Source organism: Scyliorhinus canicula, chromosome 1 (genome assembly GCF_902713615.1).
Source record: "Scyliorhinus canicula chromosome 1, sScyCan1.1, whole genome shotgun sequence".
NCBI classification, from domain to species: Eukaryota; Metazoa; Chordata; class Chondrichthyes; order Carcharhiniformes; family Scyliorhinidae; genus Scyliorhinus; species Scyliorhinus canicula.
Window position 1 is genome coordinate 196,177,452 of NC_052146.1, and position 23,536 is coordinate 196,200,987.

Here is a 23,536-nt window from a genome sequence, read left to right on the forward strand (position 1 = left end):
ACCTCCCAGCACTGCCCCAATCAAACTCATCCCAGGAATGGGCGGGTTGTCTTATGAGGGAAGGTTTGCAGAGGTAGGGTTTGTATCCACTCGAGTTTAGAAGATTAAGAAGTGACTTGTTCCAAACCTTTCAGATCCTGAAGGGTGGTGACAAGGTGGGTATGGCGAGGGTATTTCCCTTTGTCAGAGAATCTAGAACTAAGGGTCACTGTTTAAAAATGAGGGGTCGCACATTTAAGACTGAGACGAGGAAAATAATTTCTCTAAGGTTGGTGCGTCTCTGGAACCTTCTTCCTCAAAAGGCAGTGGAAGTAAAATCTTTACATATTTTTAAGGCAGAGGTCAGTGGATTCAAAAAGGGTGAAAGGTTATCGGGACAGGCAGGAATGTGGGAGTGAGGTTCGAACATAAGAACTAGGAGCAGGAGTAGGCCATCCGGCCCCTCGAGCATGCTCCGGCATTCACTGAGATCATGGCTGATCTTTTGTGGACTCAGCTCCACTTTCCCGCCCGAACATCATAACCCTTTATTCTTCAAAAAATTATCTATCTTTATCTTGCAAACATTTAATGAAGGAGCCTCAACTGCTTCACTGGGCAGGGAATTCCATAGATTCACAACGCTTTGGGTGAAGAAGTTCCTCCTAAGCTCAGTCTCAACATTCCTAACAGGTTACAATCAGATCAGCTGTGATCTTGATGAATAACAGCAGGCTTGAGGGGCCGAGTGGCCTACTCCTAATTGGTATTCCCTGCTCTGCACAGATCAGTTCTATACCAAGTGATACCTGTGTCCCTTCAGCCATTAGAGAAAGCTTCTTCCTGACCACATGTCGAGGGAAGCTTCATGCTGCAGCATTAACTCGAGCAATGGCTGTCAGCCTGTGTTTGGGCAATGTATTGGGACAGGTATTGTCACACTGAGATACCGTGGACCGGAGTCGCAATGAAGCTGACGGGATTGCACATGGTCTTCAGACTGCGGTGAAGCCGATTCAACCACCTGCGGTGCAAGGACAGGAAACGCCGCGGAACCGATCAGCAGGTCAGGCAACACCTGAGGAGAGAGAAAACTTTCGGGTCGATGGCTCTTCATCAGAACTGGAAGAATTTTCATTAAGTAAGGACAGCCAGAGAAATCGGAAGGGGAAAAGAATGAGAGGGAGTGATAGGATAGATGTTAGGAGTGACTAAATGACAAAAGGGATGATGGTGCAAGACCAGTGGGTTAGTAAAGACGTATTAAAGACACAAAAGGATAAACAAGAGGAGTTGTTGATGGCAGTAGCGGAATCATTACTGGCCTGTGGCAAATGAAGCAGTGATGATGTGACGTACTTTATTAAAAGATGAGAAATAGGAGCTGAATTATGCCAAACGGCTCTTGGGGCTGCTCCACCAACCAGTAAGATCACGGTTGATCTGATTATGCCCTTAAAACCACTTTCCCGCCTGTTCCCATAACCTTTGCAATCGCAGATCTAACTCAGCCTTGAATATGTTCTATGACCCAGCCTCCACTGTGCTCTTGGGTAGAGCATGTTAAACACTAACAACCCTCTGAGGATATAAATTCCGCTTCATATCCAGCTTAAATGGGAGACTCATTATTTTGAAATTGTGCTCCTTAGTTCTAGATTCCCCCTCAAGGACAAACGTCCTCTCAGCATCTACCCCGTCTGAACCCCCTCAGCATCTACCCCGTCTGAACCCCCTCAGCATCAATGCCATCCAACCCCCCTCAGCATCTACCCCATCTGAACCACTCAGCACCCACCAAATCCGATCCCCCTCAGCATCTACCCCGTCCGATCCCCCTCAGCATCAACCCGGTCTGAACCACCTCAGCATCTACGTCATCCGACCCCCCTCAGCATCTACCCCATCCGACCCCCCTCAGCATCCACCCCATCCGACCCCCCTCAGCATCTACCCTGTCTGACCCCCCCCTCAGCATCTACCCCGTCCGACCCCCTCAGCACTTACTCCATGCGCCCCCTCTCAGCATCTTGGATGTTTCAATTAGATCACCCCTCATTAAAGGTTTAATGATTATGGGCCTAACCTCCTCAACCTTTCTTCATTAGACAAACCACTTCATCCTAGGAATCTACCCAGTGAAATCTTCTCTGAACTGCTTCCAATGCAGTACACAGAAATCCAGCTGAGGTCTCACCAATGTCCTATACAATTGTAACGAGACTTCCCTACTCCTATATTTCACCCCCCTTGCAATAAAAGTCAACATTGCATTTGCCTTCCTACATTTTTGCTGCACCTAAGTAATAATTTAGCGTGATTCATGTCGAAGGACACCCAGATAGATCCCTCTGTACCTCCACATTCTGCAGTTTCCCTCCAGTTCAATAATAATTTGCTCTTCTGTGACTCCGGTCAAAGTGGACAACCTGCAGTTGTCTTGCATTATACTCCATCTGCCAATAGTTTACCCACTCACTTAGCCTATTGTATCCCTTTACTCTCTTTATATCCTCCTCACAGCTTTCTTTCCCACCTACCTTTGTATCATCAGCAAATTTAGCTAAAATGCAGTCTGCCCCTACATCCAAGTAATGAATGTAAATGGTTGAAGCCTCAGCACTGATCCCTACGCTGCTCCACTGCTTACTGTTAGCCAGCCTGCATATGACCTATTCATCCTGTCCCTCTGTTTCCAGTTAGTTAGTCAGTCCTCTGTCCATGCTAATGTATCACCCCCAACACCATACGCACTTATCTAATCCATCGAATCCCTACGTTGCAGAAGGTGGCCATTTGGCCCATGGAATCTGCACCGACCCTCTGAAAGAGCACCCTACCTATGCCCACTCCCCCACCCTATCGCTGTAACCTTACCTAACCTGCATATCTTTAGACTGTGGGAGGAAACCAGAGCACCCGGAGGAAACCCACAAAGATACAGGGAGAACGTGCAAACCCCACACAAATGACCCAAGTTCGGAATTGAACCCGGGTCCTGACGCTGTGAGACAACATTGCTAACCACTGTGACACCGTGCAGCCTTAGTCTTATACCTTAAGCCCATTTACCCTCGTTCTATTCCAAGGATTGACTTATAACCACAAAGCTGTTAATGGTCATGGTGAGATGATGCTTATGCTCCGACAACATAGCCAACCCCATTAACCCCCTCTCTCTGCTGAATGCACCCCGAGTTTAATCAATTAATCCTCTCCGTCAAACTGTTCTACTTCCCCTGAAGGTCCAACCACTTTGCCTCTGCTCGTTGCACTGAAATGCTGCTGTCAAGAGAGTTCCTCACTCTTTTAATCTGTTGACTTTCACAAAGCAAGACATGAAAAATCCCAGAAAATTACATTCGGTGTCTATTAGATTTGCCTGGAAAATTGTCCCTTCGCTCCATCTATCGGTAGTTTGATATTCTGTTCCCTGGTGTCATTCCGTTCAGGGCTGGGTATTGGGTGGTGTTAAGAAAGCTGTTTGCACTTTACAAGGTGATTGCTAAATCACCGCCACGCGGCTTGAAGCAGTGCTGGCCAACATACTCCGATGATCTTCAGATCTTCGCCGGTCTATCATGCGGCAGGTCTCCACACATCTGAAGCTCTACAAGTGCTGTAAATTGAATTGGCACTTGTGTTCTATTTTTGGCTTTCTTTGCGCAATTGAACCTTGTTCAAAGCTGCAATGGGTGAAGGCTGTCTTTATGGAAGTGACTCTCTGTGGATTCCAGCTGTGTGCCTCAGAGCTGAAGCTTCGGGTCTTCATTTAAATTCTGAACACATTTGAGTATGGCTGTCCTGGAATTATTCCAGAAGAATACCACAAGTGTATATTTGTTCCTGGACAAGTGGATGTGGAATGGGGTGGGGAATGTTACAGTCTCTCTCTCTCGCTCTCTCTGTCTCCCCACCCCCTCACTCCGACCCTCTAGCCACTGTGGTGCGGGAGCCTGAAAAGAACAGGGAATTTTCATTTGAATAGAGCAGATTATGGGATGATCTTGTGCAGGTGTTTAAAATGATACTGGGATGACACAACGTCGAAAGAAATTGTTCCCAGTGATTGAGAGGCCTGTAATAGACGGTCATAGATATAGGATTAAGAAATGAAGGCGACTGTGGAATAAACCTTTTTACTTGGGAATATAGTGAGACTGTTAGTTATTGAACCAAAGACCACGTCAGCCAAAGACCACGTCAGCAGTTAACAATAGGTTAGGTCTGGGCTTGACAGAAAGGGAGATATCGTGCTATCAAAACAGGGCAGGCAAAAGGAATTAGGACTACATTTTTGTGGTGGAGTAACAAGGCATCAGTGACTGGTCATGTTCAGTGACCTGATATGAATATGTTGTATTAATTTTCTGCTGTGGTGAAGATCCTTAAAGCTCTGATGATTTACCAAGAATCGTTGAGATTGATGAAGTTTAGAGTGAAACTCAGTAATGCAATGCTTAGAGTTCATTCGTGGACATGAAACTGGGGAGAGTGGTGCTCGAGCTCATTTCCAGACTGCAGCCAGTAAAACGTTGTGCACACTCGTACAGCAGGAAGAAATCAGACGGATTGGGAAATGCGCATTTCGGCCACGTCTCCAATGGTTACACTCCAGCAGAGCTTGGTTACCAGAGCTGCCTTGTCCAACATGCCCATCCGATTAATTTTCTTGGGCGGAATGGGAAATCAGCCAGCATTTATTGCCTATCCCCTGTTGGCGAGCAGCCTACAGCCAAACGTCTTTGCCAGGTTCGACCAGAGGGTAACCTCATTGATGCAGCTTCAGGGTCACAAGTAGGCCAGGCTGAGGAAAGGTGGCAGACTTATTTAATTGAAAGACATTCGTGAACTCAATTGGACATTATGACAAAATTATAATTTTGTTATTAATAAGCTCAACATTTTTCTTATTAATTAATTGAATTTGAATCCCTTCAGCTGCAGTGCTGGGATTTGAACTCGTGTCAAGAGGTCCAGGCCTCTGAGTTAGTTTTTTAAAAAACATTTTGTTAAGGTATTTGTACTTTTATAATAATAACAGTAACAACAGTAAACAATGCAAATCCAAATATAAACATCTCCGTTCCGAACACGTTCCTCCTAGCCTAAATAGAAAATTGCCTAACCACCACCCCTCCTCCTTCCCGCTCTTTAAATTTTCCCCGAATAAGTCAACAAACGGCTGCCACCTCTGGACGAACCCTCTTGGGCAAACTTGATTTTCTCAAGACTGAGAAAACCAGCCATGTCGTTCACCCAGGTCTCCGATCTCGGGGGCTTTGAGTCCCTCCACGCTAGCAATATCCTTCTTCGGGCTACCAGGGAGGCAAAGGCCAAGACGTCAGCCTCTCTCGCCCCCTGGACTCCCGGATCTTCCGAAACTCCAAAGGTCACCACCTCTGGACTCGGCACAACTCGTGTTTTTAGTATCGTGGACATGACATCTGCAAAACCCTGCCAGAATCCTCTAAGCTTCGGGCATGCCCAAAACATATGGACATGATTTGCTGCCCCCCCACCCCCACCCCTCCACACCTCGCACACCTATCCTCTACCCCAAAAAACTTGTTCATCCGGGCCACTGTCATGTGTGCCTGGTGGACTACCTTAAATTGTATCAGGCTGAGCCTGGCACATGATGAGGACGTGTTGACTCTGCTCAGGGCATCCACCCACAGACCTGCCTCTATCTCTCCCCCTAGCTCATCTTCCCATTTGCCCTTTAGCTCCTCTATCTGAGTTACCTCCAACTCTATAAGTTCTTTGTAGATATCCGATACCTTCCCCTCTCCCATCCCTGTTCTAGATTCTGTCCTGTATCCCCCTTGGAGGTAGGAGTGGAAAGGTCGAAACCTGCCTTTGCAAAAAATCGCATGCCTGCAGCTACCTGAATCCGTTTCCTGCTGGCAATTCAAATTTCTCCTCGAAATCCTTCAAACAGGGGAAGCTCCCATCTATGAATAAATCTCCCATCCTCTCGATCCCTGCTCTCTGCCACCACCGAAACCCCCATCCAGCCTTCCTGGTCCAAACCAATGTTTGTTACAAATTGTGGCCTAGTCCGATGCTCCCTCAACTCTCATGTGGTTCCTCCATTGCCCCCAGACTCTCAGGGCCGCCACTACCACCGGGATTCTGGAGTACTGGGCCGGCGAGAACGGCAGAGGTGCCGTTATCAATGCCCCCAGACTTGTGTCCTTACATGATGTCGTCTCCACTCACTCACACACACCCCCCCCCCCCCCCCCCCCCCCCCCACCCACTTCCTAACCATGGCTATATTTGCTGCCCAGTAATAGTTGCTAAACTTCGGAAGCGCAGCCCGCCCTCCCCTCGACTACGCTCCAGCAACACTTTCTTCACTCGCCGGGTTTTACCTGCCCACACAAAACCCAAAATCACCTTGTTTACCCGGTTAAAAAAGGCCCTTGGGATAAAGATGGGGAGGCACTGGAAATGAGGATCGTCATTTTCACGGTCTGTACCCTCTCCGCCAGTGACAGCGGAGTCCTCCTTCATTTGCTCTACTAGCCGGGTTAGATTTAGCTTATGTAATGTCTCCCATTCCCGTGCCACCCTGGATTCCTAAATAGCGGACGCTCCCTCCCACCACTCTAAACGGCAGCTCTCTCAGTCTCCTTTCCTGCCCCCTCGTCTGGATCACGAACATCTCACTTTTCCCCATATTCAATTTATACCCCAAAAACCGGCCAAATTCCCCTAAGATCCGCATAATCTCCTCCATCCCCCCCTAATGGGTCAGAAATATACAGGAGCAAGTCGTCAGTGTACAGCAAGACCATGCATTCCACCCCTCCACCGCCCCGGACCAAGCCTTTCCAATCCCTAGATGCTCTTAGTGCCATCACCAGTGGCTCTATGGCCTGGGCAAACAACAGCGGGGAGAAGGGGCTCCCATGTCTTGTCCTTCGGTGCAGCTTAAAATAGCCCAACATCAGCCGATTTGTTCGTACACTTGCTTCTGGTGCCTGGTACAGAAGACGAACCCAATCAATGAAGCCCTGCCCAAACCCGAACCCCCCACAAATAATTCCACTTCACCCGGTCAAAGGCCTTTTCCACGTCCATCGCAACCACTATCTCCATCTCCCTCCCCTCTGAGGACATCATGACAACATTTAACAGTCTTCTAACATTGGCCATTAGTTGTCTGCCCTTAACAAACCCCGTCTGGTCTTCCCCTATCACCTCCAGGACACAGTCCTCTATCCTTGAGGCCAAGATTTTAGCCAACAGTTTAGCATCCACATTTAATAAGGAGATTGGCCTATATGACCCGCATAACTCGGGGTCCTTCTCCTGCTTCAGGATCAGTCACATCAAGCCCTGTGACATTGTTGGGGGAAGGACACCCCACTCCTTTGCTTCATTAAATGCCCTCACCAGCAGCGGGTCCAGCACCTCAGAGAACTTCTTGTAAAATTCCACTGGGTAGCCATCCGGTCCCGGGGCCTTACCCGACTGCATGGCTTCCAGCCCCTCTGCTATTTCTTCAATTTAAATTGGGGCCCCACCCTTCCACCAACCCTTCCTCCATCTTCATAAACTTCAACTGACCCAGGAACTGCCTCATCCCCTCTACCCCATCTGGGAGTTCCGACTCATATAGCCGGCTATAAAACTACTTAAACACCCCGTTCATCCCTGCTGGGTCCATGACCATGTTCCCTCCTCTGTCTCTGTCTCTCACTCTTCCTATCTCCCTGGCCGCCTCCCTTTTCCTCAACTGGTGTACAAGCATCTTGCTGGCCCTTTCTCCATACTCATACATCGCCCCCCCCCCCCCCCCCCCCCCCTCCCTTGCCTTTCTCAATTGCTCCACCGCCTTCCCTGTAGGTAACAGACCAAACTCCATCTGTAGCTCCTGCCGCTCCTTCAGTAACCCTGCCTCCGGGGCTTCCAAATATCTCCTGTCTACCTGGAGTATTTCCCCAACCAGCTTATCTATCTCTGCTCCCTTCACCTTTTCCATATTGGCTCGTATTGAGATTAGCTCCCCGCTAACCACTGCCTTCAGCGCTTCCCAAACCATTGCTGCCGAGACTTCCCCCGTGTCATTTATTTCCAGATAGTTCTGGATGGACTCACTCACCCACCCACACACCCCCTCATCCGCTAACAGCCCAATGTCCAATCTCCATTGTGGGTGTTGACTGCCCTCCTTGCTCACCCGTAAATCCACCAAATGTGGGGCATGGTCCGACATAGCGATCGCCGAGTACTCGGTATCAGCCACTCCCGCCAGTAAAGCCCTGCTCAAAATTTTAAAAATCGACCCGGGAGTATACTTTGTGCACTACTTTGGGAGAAAAAAAAACTCCTTCACTCTTGGCCTTCCGAACCTCCCTGGGTCTACCCCCCCCCCCATCTGCTCCATGAACCCCTTTAGTTCCTTCGCCATGCCTGGCACCCTCCCTGTCCTTGACCTCATTGGCCCAACCTTGGATCAAGACCGTATTAAAGTCCCACCCCATGATCAGCTCCACCTCCACGTGCGCAAGGTCCCACCCCATGATCAGCTTATACAAATCAAGGTCTGGGATCTTCCCTAGTACCAGTCTCATAAATTCCACATCGTCCCAGTTTGGTGCATATATATTCACAAGCACCACCGGCATCCCCTCCAGCTTCCCGCTCACCATGATGTACCTACCACCTGTGTCCGCCACTATTTTCCCTCTCAAATGCTGCCCGTTTGTTAATTAGGATCGTGATTCCCCTTGTCTTGGAGTCCAACCTCGAATGAAACATTTGGCCGACCTACCCCTTCCTCAATCTGGTCTAATCTATTACCCTCGGGCGTGTCTCCTGTAACATTGCCACGTCCGCCATCAATCCCCTCAAATGCACAAACACGCGAGCCCTCTTAACCGGCCCATTCAGCCCTCTAACATTCCATGTGATCAGCCGAGTCGGAAGGCTTCCCGCACACACCCAGCTCGCGACCCTCGACTCTGTAGGCCCACCCTTGGAAATCCACCGTCCTCAACCTCCTATTTGTCTCCCAACAACAGTCCCTCCCCTGTCAGCAGAGCAGCTCTCTCCCCCCCCTTTCCCGGTATTAACAGCTACATAATCCCAACCCCCCTTAACAAATTTATTACCTGCTCGCCCCCCCACTGCGCTTCCATGAGCTAGCCCAGCCAGCTAGCCTGGTAACCCCTGCCAATGGCGCCAGACATCCAGCTCCTATTGTCCTTCCTCTCCCCCCCTGCTTGAACATACATATTTAAAACATCACAGTCCCCAATATACAAACAGAAGAAAAAAATCCCCCACCCTCCCCACTGGAACAAAGTTAACTTACAGATCTGAGCAACAACCCAAAAACTGTTACCGAAAGCACTGCATATACAGTTCAAAACGAAAATCACTTTCACAAAATCGATATAGCAATACCCTCCCCCAAGGGTTCAATGTCTTCAAACCCCTGCCAGCCTTTTATCTTTGACAAAATCCATCGCCTCGTCCGGCGATTCAAAGTAATGTTCTTGACCCTCATAGGTGACCCACAAACGCACTGGATATAACATTCCAAACTTCACCCCCTCCTTGAAGAGGGCTGATTTTACCCTATTGAATCCAGCTTGTCTTTTGGCCAGTTCCACGCCCAGGCCCTGGTAGATGCATAACTCACAGTTCACCCACTTGCAGCTCCCTGTCTGCTTGGCCCACCGCAAAATCAGTTCCTTATCCATGAACCGCTGCATTTGCACCACCATCGCGCTCGGCGGTTCATTCACTCGCGGCTTCCTTGCAAGTGTCTGTGCGCTCTATCTACCTCCAAGGGTTGAGTAAACGTTCCATCCCCCATCAGCTTTTCCAGCATACTTGCCACATATGCCCCTGCGTCCGATCCCCCGCAGCCCTCCGGGAGGCCGACGATCCTCAGGTTCCGACTCCGGGACCTGTTGTCCAGGTCCTCCACCTTCCCCTGCAGCCTTTTCTGATGGTCCCTCGTCAGCCCATCTCCGCCTCCAACATGGTTAAATGGTCCTCGTGCTCGGCCACCTTCTCCTCCACCTTCTGGATCGCCAGTCCGTGGGCTTCCAGCCCCTGTCCCATCCGATCAATCGTTGCCTTAATCGGGCCTAACCCTTCCTTCTTTTGCTTGGCGAAGCTCTCCTGAATGAACTCCACCAGCTGTACCATCGACCACTGTGCCACCAAACCGGGATCATGCCCCTCTGCCATGCTTTCCCGTTCTGCGGGTTCTGCACTCGCCTTCTTTGCCCAACTATTTCTTCTTATACAACCACTTCTGGTCCACGTCTCCATATTCTGGTGGGGGATTTCCCCTCACTGTCTCACTCTTCATCGATTTTTCCAATAAAATCCCAAAAAATTGTGGAGAAAAGGTCCGTCACGAGCGGGAGCTACCAAATATGTGACCTCTTACTCCATGGCCGCCACCAGAAGAGCCTCTGAGTTATTAATCTGATAGCATTATCATTGTAGGGAAGAGAGTGGCACAGTGATAACGTCACTGGCAAGGCCAGCAGGTCTGGAAAGGAAGTTAACATTTCGAGTCTATATAGAACTCCGAAGAGTAGCCATATTGAACTTGAAACGTTAACTCTGCTTTCTCCCTCTCCACAGATGCTGCCAGACCTGCTGATTTCTTTGCCGCATTTTCCGTTTTTGTTTCTGATTTCCAGCATCCACAGTTTTTTCTGCTGTTATTTTAGTCATCCCGAGGTCCCGGGCCAAAGCTCCAGGGGCCTGGCTTCAAATCCCACCATGGCAGCTGGTGGAATTGAAATTCTGTGAATAAATCTGGAATGTAAAGCTCGTCTCAGTGTCGCCAATTGGTGTAAAATCCCATCTGGTTCAGCAATGCTCTTTATGGATCCTTACCTGGTCTGGTCTGCATGTGACTTCATAATAAAACCAGAAGATGTAGGAGCAGAAGTAGGCCATTCAGCCCACCGAGTCTGCCCCACCATTCAGTGAGATCATGGCTGATCTGATAATCCTCAACTCCACTTTCCCACTTTATCTCCAAAAACCCTCGATTTCTTTACTGATTAAAAATCTGTCTGTCTCAACTTTGAGCATAATTAACGACCCAGCCTCTACAGCCACCTGCGATAAATAATTCCGCAAATACACTACTCTCTGAGAGAAGAAATTCTTCCTCATCTCTGTCTTAATGGGCGACCCCCTTACTGTGAGATTACGCCCTCTGGTCTTAGACTCTCCCATAAGAGAAAACATCCATCTCAGCATCTACCCTGTCAAAACCCCTGAGGATCCCTGGCTGGGTCACTGTCTGTGTAGAGTCTGCACGTTCTCCCCGTGTCTGTGTGGGTTTCCTCCAGGTGCTCCGGTTTCCTCCCACAGTTCAAAGGTGTGCGGGTTAGGTGGATTCGTCGTGATAAATTGTCCTTAGTGACCAAAAAAGGTTAGGAGGGGTTATTGGGTTACGGGGATCGGGTAGAAGTGAGGGCTTAGATTGGTTGGTGCAGACTCGATGGGCCGAATGGCCTCCTTCTGCACTGTTTGTTCTATGTTATATTTGCAAAGAGCTCAGTCTTGGAGTGGGGTGCAAGGTGGGGGAGGCATTAGGCAGCGAACACTGGGAGTCGAGGGCAATGCGAATGAAAGCAGCAGATCAGCTAATGCAGGTGCGGTAAAGGGAGTTCGGAAGCTTTAATCTCTCAAGCACCTCGAGCACAGAAGATCACTATTGTCAATGACCGAACACAGTTACATACGTCTGCTGAACCCATCTGAAGCTCGGCGTAAGCCAGTTGCTGAAAAGATTAAAAGCTTTCAACCTTCTAAGTGTATCTGACATGTTTGGGGTTTGACTGCCATTCAGTGGTTATTCTTCATTCTGCAAGATTTATTCGATTGCTGAAAGCTGTTCACGGTGCCGTGTTGCAATCTGGACTGCGCTACTGTCGATCAGTCTCCACACAGCAATGACTGGCAGTCATGCACCGATTTACATCTGTGAACATGCTGCGATTTAATCATCTCTTTTAACCGTGAAAAATAGAACTACGTGACTGACTGATGTTTAAGAAAAAATCATGAAATTAATGTCTGTCACAGTGGAAAAACTTCTAGCTTTCAGTGATGAACACGACGAAAATTGTAAGCACTTAAGCATCTTCCAAAGGAAATAGATTGAGGTCCTCAGAAAAACACATAAGACCAGAGGAGGCCATTTAGCCCCTCGGACCTGCTCCACAATTCAGTTATATTATGGCTGATCTGTACCTCAATTCCGTTTACTCTCTTTTGTTCCATATTCTTTCACTGGCTTTCGGAGCGCTGCTCCTTCCTCAGGTGAATGTCTGAGGAAGGAGCAGTGCTCCGAAAGCTAGTGATTCGAAACAAACCTGTTGGGACTTTAACCTGGTGTTGTAAGACTTCTTACTGTGCCCAACCCAGTCCAACACCGGCATCTCCACATCATATATATCCTTTGACATTGTTATGTAACAATCTATTGATTTCAGTTTTGAAGGCTCCGACTCTCCCCCAGAATTTCAAGCCTCTGGCGGAAGAGAATTCTGATCCGACTAAATCGCAGAGCAGACCTGAGGGGCCTCCTGCTGCTATTCCGTATAGATGGCATTCCAAATTTCCATTGTGTATGGAAAATGTGCTTCTTGACTTTACCCCTGAGTGGCCTAGCTCTAAGTTTTAAAAACCTTTCTGCTAAATCTTGATTCCTGCCCCTTAACCCCCACCAACCAGAGGAAATAGATTTTCTATATCCTATTAAATCTTGTTAACAGTGGCACTCCTTAATTAGATCAACACTCCATGTTTTGTGATCGAGGAAATACAAACCAGCCTTGTGAAACTTATCATCATAACTTAACTCTCTAAGCCCTGGTATCTTCTCCTTCAACCCCTCTTCCGCGCCATTATTCGTGGGCCGGATCTCCCGAGAGAGGGTACACTGGAGGCCTTTCGTGCCCGGTGGGCAACGCAGGGATTGGATTGCTTTATCGACCCCTCTTATCACATTTTGATTTGATGTTTGTTAAGTTTTCATTGCTAGGGGCGGCATGTGGCGCAGTGGATAGCACTGGGATTGCGGCGCTCAGGACCCGGGTTCAAATCCCGGTCCAGGGTCACTGTCCGTGTGGAGTTTGCACATTCTCCCCATGTCTGCATGGGTTTCACCCCCACAACCTAAAGATGTGCAGGTTAGGTGGATTGGCCATGCTAAATTGCCCCTCAATTGGAAAAAATATATATCATTGGGTACTCTAAATTTAAAAAAAAAGTTTTCATTGTTGTTTGTTATTTTTGGGCAGTGCCCCTACCAGGTGAGGCCCCTATTAATTTATCCCCGAGTTCATTTCTGTTATCCTATTAAGTTGATTGGACCCCAAAATAAATCATCCTCCAACTTTTTACATCCTAATAGCCGTTTGGTAGGACAGAACTTGAGATTTGCTGGAAGATGTACGCAAGCATCAGATAAGAATGAGGCCAGCAACGTGACAAATTAGTGCTTATTTGGCAAGTTCCACATCTTTGACAAGTGTATCTCAAAATGAATCTGTTTTCTCCAAGCTGAGAATGAAACCTGGACATCCCAGATCAGGATTCACTCACTCCAGCAGATGATCAATTGGGATCTGACCCCACTGGTTCTTGACTGTCCAACTCAGCTGAAGGGATTGTAAAATAGTGTCATAGAGTTTTGCAGCACAGAAAGAGGCCCTTTGGCCATCAAGCACCTATCTATCCTAATCCCATTTTCCAACATTTGGTCTGTAGCCTTCTATGTTCTGGCTTTTCAAGTGTTCATCTAAATGATGCTTAAATGTTGAGAGGGTCCAACCTCCACCTTTTGGATCGTGAGTTCCTGGTTCCCACCACCCTCTGGGTGAAAACATTTTCCCTCCGATCCCTCTAAATTTCCTACCCAATATCTTAAATGTATGCACTAGTTTGTTCCTGATTCAATCCTGTATTTCCCTTGACATCTGGGGTTCTCTGGACTTGTTGGTCCCACTCTTTGTGTTCTCACTTCCATTTTGAATGACTCCCACTGCTCCGATGTGGATTTTCCTACAAGTAGTTGCTTCCAGTCCACTTTGACCAGATCCTGATTTATCCTATTAAAATCGATCTTCCCCCAATTCAGAACCTTTATTTTGCTCCACCTTTGCCCTTTTCCATAACTACATTAAATCTTTCTCGATCACCAAAATGCTCCCCCACTGACACTTCTACCACCTGCCTGGCTTCATTCCCTAAAATTAGGTCAAGTACCGTCCCCTCTCTTGTAAATATTTCCATGTACTGGCTCAAAAAGCACTCCTGGATGCACTTCAAGAATTCTGCACTGTCTAAGCCTTTCACACTCTGCCTATCCCGATTAATAATGGGGAAGTTAAATACTCCTACTATTATTATCCTATTGTTTTTACACTTTTCTGAGAATCTACCAGCCCAACATAGGCAGGTATGATCAAAGTGGAGACAAGTAACAGAAGCGCATCACTGAGAAAAGTCCCCACAGTTGTGGCCCAGCAACACAGATGATAGGAGCTGAGATGCTGGATTAGGTGAAAGTGAGGTGGGTTTAAAACTTAATTCAAATGCAAACAACATAGTCAATCAGTAAATACAGGTCACCAAGCTACACCATCTAATACTGACAATGAGCTGCAAAGGATTTATCACTCTCAAAAGTTAGATTTATTTATTTTTTGTTATTGGCGAATATGTGTTCCTAGATTCTTGGTTATGTTAGTTCGGACAGCTGAGTGTTTAATATTTATATTTTGAATTCCACCAAGAGCTGATTTGGCATCAGCTTTGCACGCAATAAATGTTTCTTTTTCTCTGCAGATTATTTATGATGAAAAGGTGTCTTGGTGAGTACCATTTATTCAATATGCTAAACAATCTGAGCTCTTCTGAGATGCTAAGTGATCGTTGTTAATGTAACGTCTGCTCCCAAATCATGATAAGACCTCAAGATCGTATCTTTTTAAAAATACAGTAAAAAAAAGACACCAATTTTGGAAACTGTTTTAAATACAAATATGCTTGTTCCTCCATCTTAACTCTTCCTGCGAAGTACTTACACCGGTATTTACTTTTGCAAATGAAATCCATCTGATCCACAAATGCAATATAGTCATCAAATGCAGCAAAACCTTTCAATCCACAACACTCACTGACCGTTCACTCGATCTCCATCCACACTCACTGACCGTTCACTCACTCTCCATCCACACTCACTGACCGTTCACTCACTCCATCCACACTCGCTGACCGTTCACTCATTCTCCATCCACACTCACTGACCGTTCACTCACTCGCCATCCACACTCACTGACCGTTCACTCACTCTCCATCCACACTCACTGACCGTTCACTCACTCCATCCACACTCGCTGACCGTTCACTCACTCTCCATCCACACTCACTGACCATTCACTCGCTCTCCATCCACACTCGCTGACCGTTCACTCACTCTCCATTCACCCTCACTGACCGTTCACTCACTCTCCATCCACACTCGCTGACCGTGCACTCCATCCACACTCACTGACCATTCACTCACTCTCCATCCACACTCACTGACCATTCACTCACTCTCCATCCACACTCACTGACCGTTCACTCACTCTCCATCCACACTCACTGACCGTTCACTCACTCCATCCACACTCACTGAACGTTCACTCACTCTCCATCCACACTCACTGACTATTCACTCACTCCCTCCACACTCACTGACCGTTCACTCACTCCATCCACACTCGCTGACCATTCACTCATTCTCCACCCACACTCACTGACCATTCACTCGCTCTCCATCCACACTCGCTGACCGTTCACTCGCTCTCCATTCACACTCACTGACCGTTCACTCACTCTCCATCCACACTCACTGACCATTCACTCGCTCTCCATCCACACTCACTGACTATTCACTCACTCCCTCCACACTCACTGACCGTTCACTCACTCCATCCACACTCGCTGACCGTTCACTCACTCTCCATCCACACTCACTGACCGTTCACTCACTCTCCATCCACACTGACTGACCATTCACTCACTCTCCATCCACACTCACTGACCGTTCACTCACTCCATCCACACTCGCTGACCGTTCACTCACTCTCCATCCGCACTCACTGACCGTTCACTCATTCTCCATCCACACTCACTGACCATTCACTCCATCCACACTCACTGACCGTTCACTCACTCTCCATCCACACTCACTGACCGTTCACTCACTCTCCATCCACATTCGCTGACCGTTCACTCACTCTCCATTCAAACTCACTGACCATTCACTCGCTCTCCATCCACACTCATTGACCGTTCACTCACTCCATCCGCACTTATTGACCGTTCACTCGCTCTCCATCCACACTCACTGACCGTTCACTCACTCTCCATCCACACTCACTGACCGTTCACTCCATCCACACCCACTGACCGTTCACTCACTCCATCCACACTCACTGACCATTCACTCATTCTCCATCCACACTCACTGACCGTTCACTCACTCTCCATCCACACTCACTGACCGTTCACTCACTCCATCCGCACTCACTGACCGTTCACTCACTCTCCATCCACACTCACTGACCGTTCACTCACTCTCCATCCACACTCACTGACCGTTCACTCACGCCATCCACACTCACTGACCGTTCACTCACTCTCCATGCACACTCACTGACCGTTCACTCACTCCATCCACACTCACTGACCGTTCACTCACTCTCCATCCACACTCACTGACCGTTCATTCGCTCTCCATCCACACTCACTGATCGTTCAATTGCTCTCCATCCACACTCACTGACCGTTCACTCATTCTCCATCCACACTCACTGACCATTCACTCATTCTCCATCCACACTCACTGACCATTCACTCCATCTTCATTCACTGACCGTTCAGTCACTCTCCATCCACACTCACTGACCATTGACTCATTCTCCATCCGCACTCACTGACCGTTCACTCATTCTCCATCCGCACTCACTGACCGTTCACTCACTCTCCATCCACACTCACTGACCGTTCACTCACTCTCCATCCACACTCACTGACCATTCACTCACTCTCCATCCACACTCACTGACCGTTCACTCACTCTCCATCCACACTCACTGACTATTCACTCACTCCCTCCACACTCACTGACTGTTCACTCACTCCATCCACACTCGCTGACCGTTCACTCACTCTCCATCCACACTCACTGACCGTTCACTCACTCTCCATCCATTCTCGCTGACCGTTCACTCCATCCACACTCACTGACCGTTCACTCACTCTCCATCCACACTCACTAACCGTTCACTCACTCTCCATCCACACTCACTGACCGTTCACTCCATCCACACCCACTGACCGTTCACTCACTCCATCCACACTCACTGACCATTCACTCATTCTCCATCCACACTCACTGACCGTTCACTCACTCCATTCACACTCACTGACCGTCCACTCACTCTCCATCCACACTCACTGACCGTTCACTCACTCCATCCGCACTCACTGACCGTTCACTCACTCTCCATCCACACTCACTGACCGTTCACTCACGCCATCCACACTCACTGACCGTTCACTCACTCTCCATCCACACTCACTGACCGTTCACTCACTCTCCATCCACACTCACTGACCGTTCACTCACTCTCCATCCACACTCACTGACCGTTCACTCACTCTCCATCCACACTCACTGACCGTTCACTCACTCTCCATCCACACTCACTGACCGTTCACTCACTCCATCCACACTCACTGACCATTCACTCACTCTCCATCCACACTCACTGACCGTTCAATTGCTCTCCATCCACACTCACTGACCGTTCACTCATTCTCCATCCACACTCACTGACCATTCACTCATTCTCCATCCACACTCACTGACCATTCACTCCATCTTCACTCACTGACCGTTCAGTCACTCTCCATCCACACTCACTGACCATTGACTCATTCTCCATCCACACTCACTGACAGTTCACTCATTCTCCATCCGCACTCACTGACCGTTCACTCACTCTCCATCCACACTCACTGACCGTTCACTCACTCTCCATCCACACTCACTGACCGTTCACTCACTCTCCATCCACACTCACTGACCGTTCACTCACTCTCCATCCACACTCACTGACCGTTCACTCACTCTCCATCCACACTCACTGACCGTTCACTCACTCTCCATCCACACTCACTGACTATTCACTCCATCCACACTCACTGACCATTCACTCATTCTCCATCCGCACTCACTGACCGTTCACTCGCTCTCCATCCACACTCACTGACCATTCACTCATTCTCCATCCACACTCACTGACCGTTCACTCCATCCACACTCACTGACCGTTCACTCACTCTCCATCCACATTCGCTGACCGTTCACTCACTCCATCCGCACTCATTGACCGTTCACTCACTCTCCATCCACACTCACTGACCGTTCACTCACTCTCCATCCACACTCACTGACCGTTCACTCCATCCACACCCACTGACCGTTCACTCACTCCATCCACACTCACTGACCGTTCACTCATTCTCCATCCACACTCCCTGACCATTCACTCATTCTCCATCCACACTCACTGACCATTCACTCCATCTTCATTCACTGACCGTTCAGTCACTCTCCATCCACACTCACTGACCATTGACTCATTCTCCATCCGCACTCACTGACCGTTCACTCATTCTCCATCCGCACTCACTGACCGTTCACTCACTCTCCATCCACACTCACTGACCGTTCACTCACTCTCCATCCACACTCACTGACCATTCACTCACTCTCCATCCACACTCACTGACCGTTCACTCACTCTCCATCCACACTCACTGACTATTCACTCACTCCCTCCACACTCACTGACCGTTCACTCACTCCATCCACACTCGCTGACCCTTCACTCACTCTCCATCCACACTCACTAACCGTTCACTCACTCTCCATCCACACTCGCTGACCGTTCACTCCATCCACACCCACTGACCATTTACTCACTCCATCCACACTCACTGACCATTCACTCATTCTCCATCCACACTCACTGACCGTTCACTCACTCTCCATCCACACTCACTGACCGTTCACTCACTCCATCCGCACTCACTGACCGTTCACTCACTCTCCATCCACACTCACTGACCATTCACTCACTCTCCATCCACACTCACTGACCGTTCACTCACGCCATCCACACTCACTGACCGTTCACTCACTCTCCATCCACACTCACTAACCGTTCACGCACTCTCCATCCACACTCACTGACCGTTCACTCACTCTCCATCCACACTCACTCACTGACCGTTCACTCACTCCACCCACACTCACTGACCGTTCACTCACTCTCCATCCACACTCACTGACCGTTCAATTGCTCTCCATCCACACTCACTGACCGTTCACTCATTCTTCATCCACACTCACTGACCATTCACTCATTCTCCATCCACACTCACTGACCATTCACTCCATCTTCACTCACTGACCGTTCAGTCACTCTCCATCCACACTCACTGACCATTGACTCATTCTCCATCCGCACTCACTGACAGTTCACTCATTCTCCATCCGCACTCACTGACCGTTCGCTCACTCTCCATCCACACTCACTGACCGTTCACTCACTCTCCATCCACACTCACTGACCGTTCACTCACTCTCCATCCACACTCACTGACCGTTTACTCACTCTCCATCCACACTCACTGACTATTCACTCCATCCACACTCACTGACCATTCACTCATTCTCCATCCACACCCACTGACCGTTCACTCGCTCTCCATCCTCACTCACTGACCGTTCACTCACTCTCCATCCACACTCACTGACCGTTCACTCATTCTCCATCCGCACTCACTGACCGTTCACTCATTCTCCATCCGCACTCACTGACCGTTCACACACTCTCCATCCACACTCACTGACCGTTCACTCACTCTCCATCCACACTCACTGACCGTTCACTCACTCTCCATCCACACTCACTGACCGTTCACTCACTCTCCATCCACACTCACTGACTATTCACTCCATCCACACTCACTGACCATTCACTCATTCTCCATCCGCACTCACTGACCGTTCACTCGCTCTCCATCCCCACTCACTGACCATTCACTCATTCTCCATCCACACTCACTGACCGTTCACTCCATCCACACTCACTGACCGTTCACTCCATCCACACTCACTGACCGTTCACTCACTCCATCCACACTCACTGACCGTTCACTCACTCCATCCACACTCACTGACCGTTCACTCACTCTCTATCCACACTCACTGACCGTTCACTCACTCTCTCCATCCACACTCACTGACCGTTCACTCACTCTCCATCCACACTCGCTGACCGTTCACACCATCCACACTCACTGACCGTTCACTCACTCCATCCACACTCGCTGACCGTTCACTCGCTCTCCATCCACACTCACTGACCGTTCACTCATTCTCCATCCACACTCACTGACCGTTCACTCGCTCTCCATCCACACACACTGACCATTCACTCGCTCTCCATCCACACTCACTGACCATTCACTCCATCCACACTCACTGACCGTTCACTCCATCCACACTCACTGACCGTTCACTCACTCCATCCACACTCACTGACCGTTCACTCACTCTCGATCCACACTCACTGACCGTTCACTCACTCCATCCACACTCACTGACTGTTCACTCACTCTCCATCAACACTCACTGACCGTTCACTCACTCCATCCACACTCACTGACCGTTCACTCACTCCATCCACACTCACTGACCGTTCACTCACTCCATCCACACTCACTGACTGTTCACTCACTCTCCATCCACACTCACTGACCGTTCACTCACTCCATCCACACTCACTGACCGTTCACTCACTCCATCCACACTCACTGACCGTTCAGTCACTCCATCCACACTCACTGACCGTTCACTCACTCTCGATCCGCACTCACTGACCGTTCACTCACTCCATCCACACTCACTGACTGTTCACTCACTCTCCATCCACACTCACTGACCGTTCACTCACTCTCGATCCGCACTCACTGACCGTTCACTCACTCCATCCACACTCACTGACCGTTCACCCGCTCTCCATCCACACTCGCTGACCGTTCACTCGTTCCCCATCCACACTCACTGACCGTTCACTCACTCCATCCACACTCACTGACCGTTCACTCCATCCACACTCACTGACCGTTCACTCACTCCATCCACACTCACTGACCATTCACTCACTCTCCATCCACACTCACTGACCAGTCACTCACTCTCCATCCACACTCACTGACCATTCACTCACTCCATCCACACTCACTGACCGTTCACTCCATCCACACTCACTGACCGTTCACTCACTCCATGCACACTCACTGACCGTTCACTCACTCTCTATCCACACTCACTGACCGTTCACTCACTCTCTCCATCCACACTCACTGACCGTTGACTCCATCCACACCCACTGACCGTTCACTCGCTCTCCATCCACATTCACTGACCATTCACTCGCTCTCCATCCTCACTCACTGACCGTTCACTCACTCTCTATCCACACTCACTGACCGTTCACTCACTCTCTCCATCCACACTCACTGACCGTTGACTCCATCCACACCCACTGACCATTCACTCGCTCTCCATCCACACTCACTGACCGTTCACTCACTCTCCATCCACACTCACTGACCATTCACTCATTCTCCATCCACACTCACTGACCGTTCACTCCATCCACACTCACTGACCGTTCACTCCATCCACACTCACTGACCGTTCACTCACTCCATCCACACTCACTGACCGTTCACTCACTCCATCCACACTCACTGACCGTTCACTCACTCTCTATCCACACTCACTGACCGTTCACTCACTCTCTCCATCCACACTCACTGACCGTTGACTCCATCCACATTCACTGACCATTCACTCGCTCTCCATCCTCACTCACTGACCATTCACTCACTCTCCATCCACACTAACTGACCGTTCACTCATTCTCCATCCACACTCACTGACCGTTCACTCACTCTCCATCCACACTCGCTGACCGTTCACACCATCCACACTCACTGACCGTTCACTCACTCCATCCACACTCGCTGACCGTTCACTCGCTCTCCATCCACACTCACTGACCGTTCACTCATTCTCCATCCACACTCACTGACCGTTCACTCGCTCTCCATCCACACACACTGACCATTCACTCGCTCTCCATCCACACTCACTGACCATTCACTCCATCCACACTCACTGACCGTTCACTCCATCCACACTCACTGACCGTTCACTCACTCCATCCACACTCACTGACCGTTCACTCACTCTCGATCCACACTCACTGACCGTTCACTCACTCCATCCACACTCACTGACTGTTCACTCACTCTCCATCAACACTCACTGACCGTTCACTCACTCCATCCACACTCACTGACCGTTCACTCACTCCATCCACACTCACTGACCGTTCACTCACTCCATCCACACTCACTGACTGTTCACTCACTCTCCATCCACACTCACTGACCGTTCACTCACTCCATCCACACTCACTGACCGTTCACTCACTCCATCCACACTCACTGACCGTTCAGTCACTCCATCCACACTCACTGACCGTTCACTCACTCTCGATCCGCACTCACTGACCGTTCACTCACTCCATCCACACTCACTGACTGTTCACTCACTCTCCATCCACACTCACTGACCGTTCACTCACTCTCGATCCGCACTCACTGACCGTTCACTCACTCCATCCACACTCACTGACCGTTCACCCGCTCTCCATCCACACTCGCTGACCGTTCACTCGTTCCCCATCCACACTCACTGACCGTTCACTCACTCCATCCACACTCACTGACCGTTCACTCCATCCACACTCACTGACCGTTCACTCACTCCATCCACACTCACTGACCATTCACTCACTCTCCATCCACACTCACTGACCAGTCACTCACTCTCCATCCACACTCACTGACCATTCACTCACTCCATCCACACTCACTGACCGTTCACTCCATCCACACTCACTGACCGTTCACTCACTCCATGCACACTCACTGACCGTTCACTCACTCTCTATCCACACTCACTGACCGTTCACTCACTCTCTCCATCCACACTCACTGACCGTTGACTCCATCCACACCCACTGACCGTTCACTCGCTCTCCATCCACATTCACTGACCATTCACTCGCTCTCCATCCTCACTCACTGACCGTTCACTCACTCTCTATCCACACTCACTGACCGTTCACTCACTCTCTCCATCCACACTCACTGACCGTTGACTCCATCCACACCCACTGACCATTCACTCGCTCTCCATCCACACTCACTGACCGTTCACTCACTCTCCATCCACACTCACTGACCATTCACTCACTCTCCATCCACACTAACTGACCGTTCACTCATTCTCCATCCACACTCACTGACCGTTCACTCACTCTCCATCCACACTCACTGACCGTTCACA

At 49.3% G+C, this 23,536-nt stretch overlaps 1 protein-coding gene across 2 annotated transcripts in view; it reads left to right on the forward strand.

Moving 5' to 3' along the window:
* slc24a3 (solute carrier family 24 member 3) overlaps positions 1 to 23,536 on the forward strand; it is a 498,180-nt gene that overhangs the window by 419,870 nt on the left and 54,774 nt on the right. For both annotated transcript variants that reach the window (XM_038805855.1, XM_038805865.1), the window contains one exon: positions 14,833 to 14,858. In XM_038805855.1, the coding sequence (XP_038661783.1) occupies positions 14,833 to 14,858 (26 nt within the window). The remainder of the gene's footprint in view (positions 1 to 14,832; positions 14,859 to 23,536) is intronic.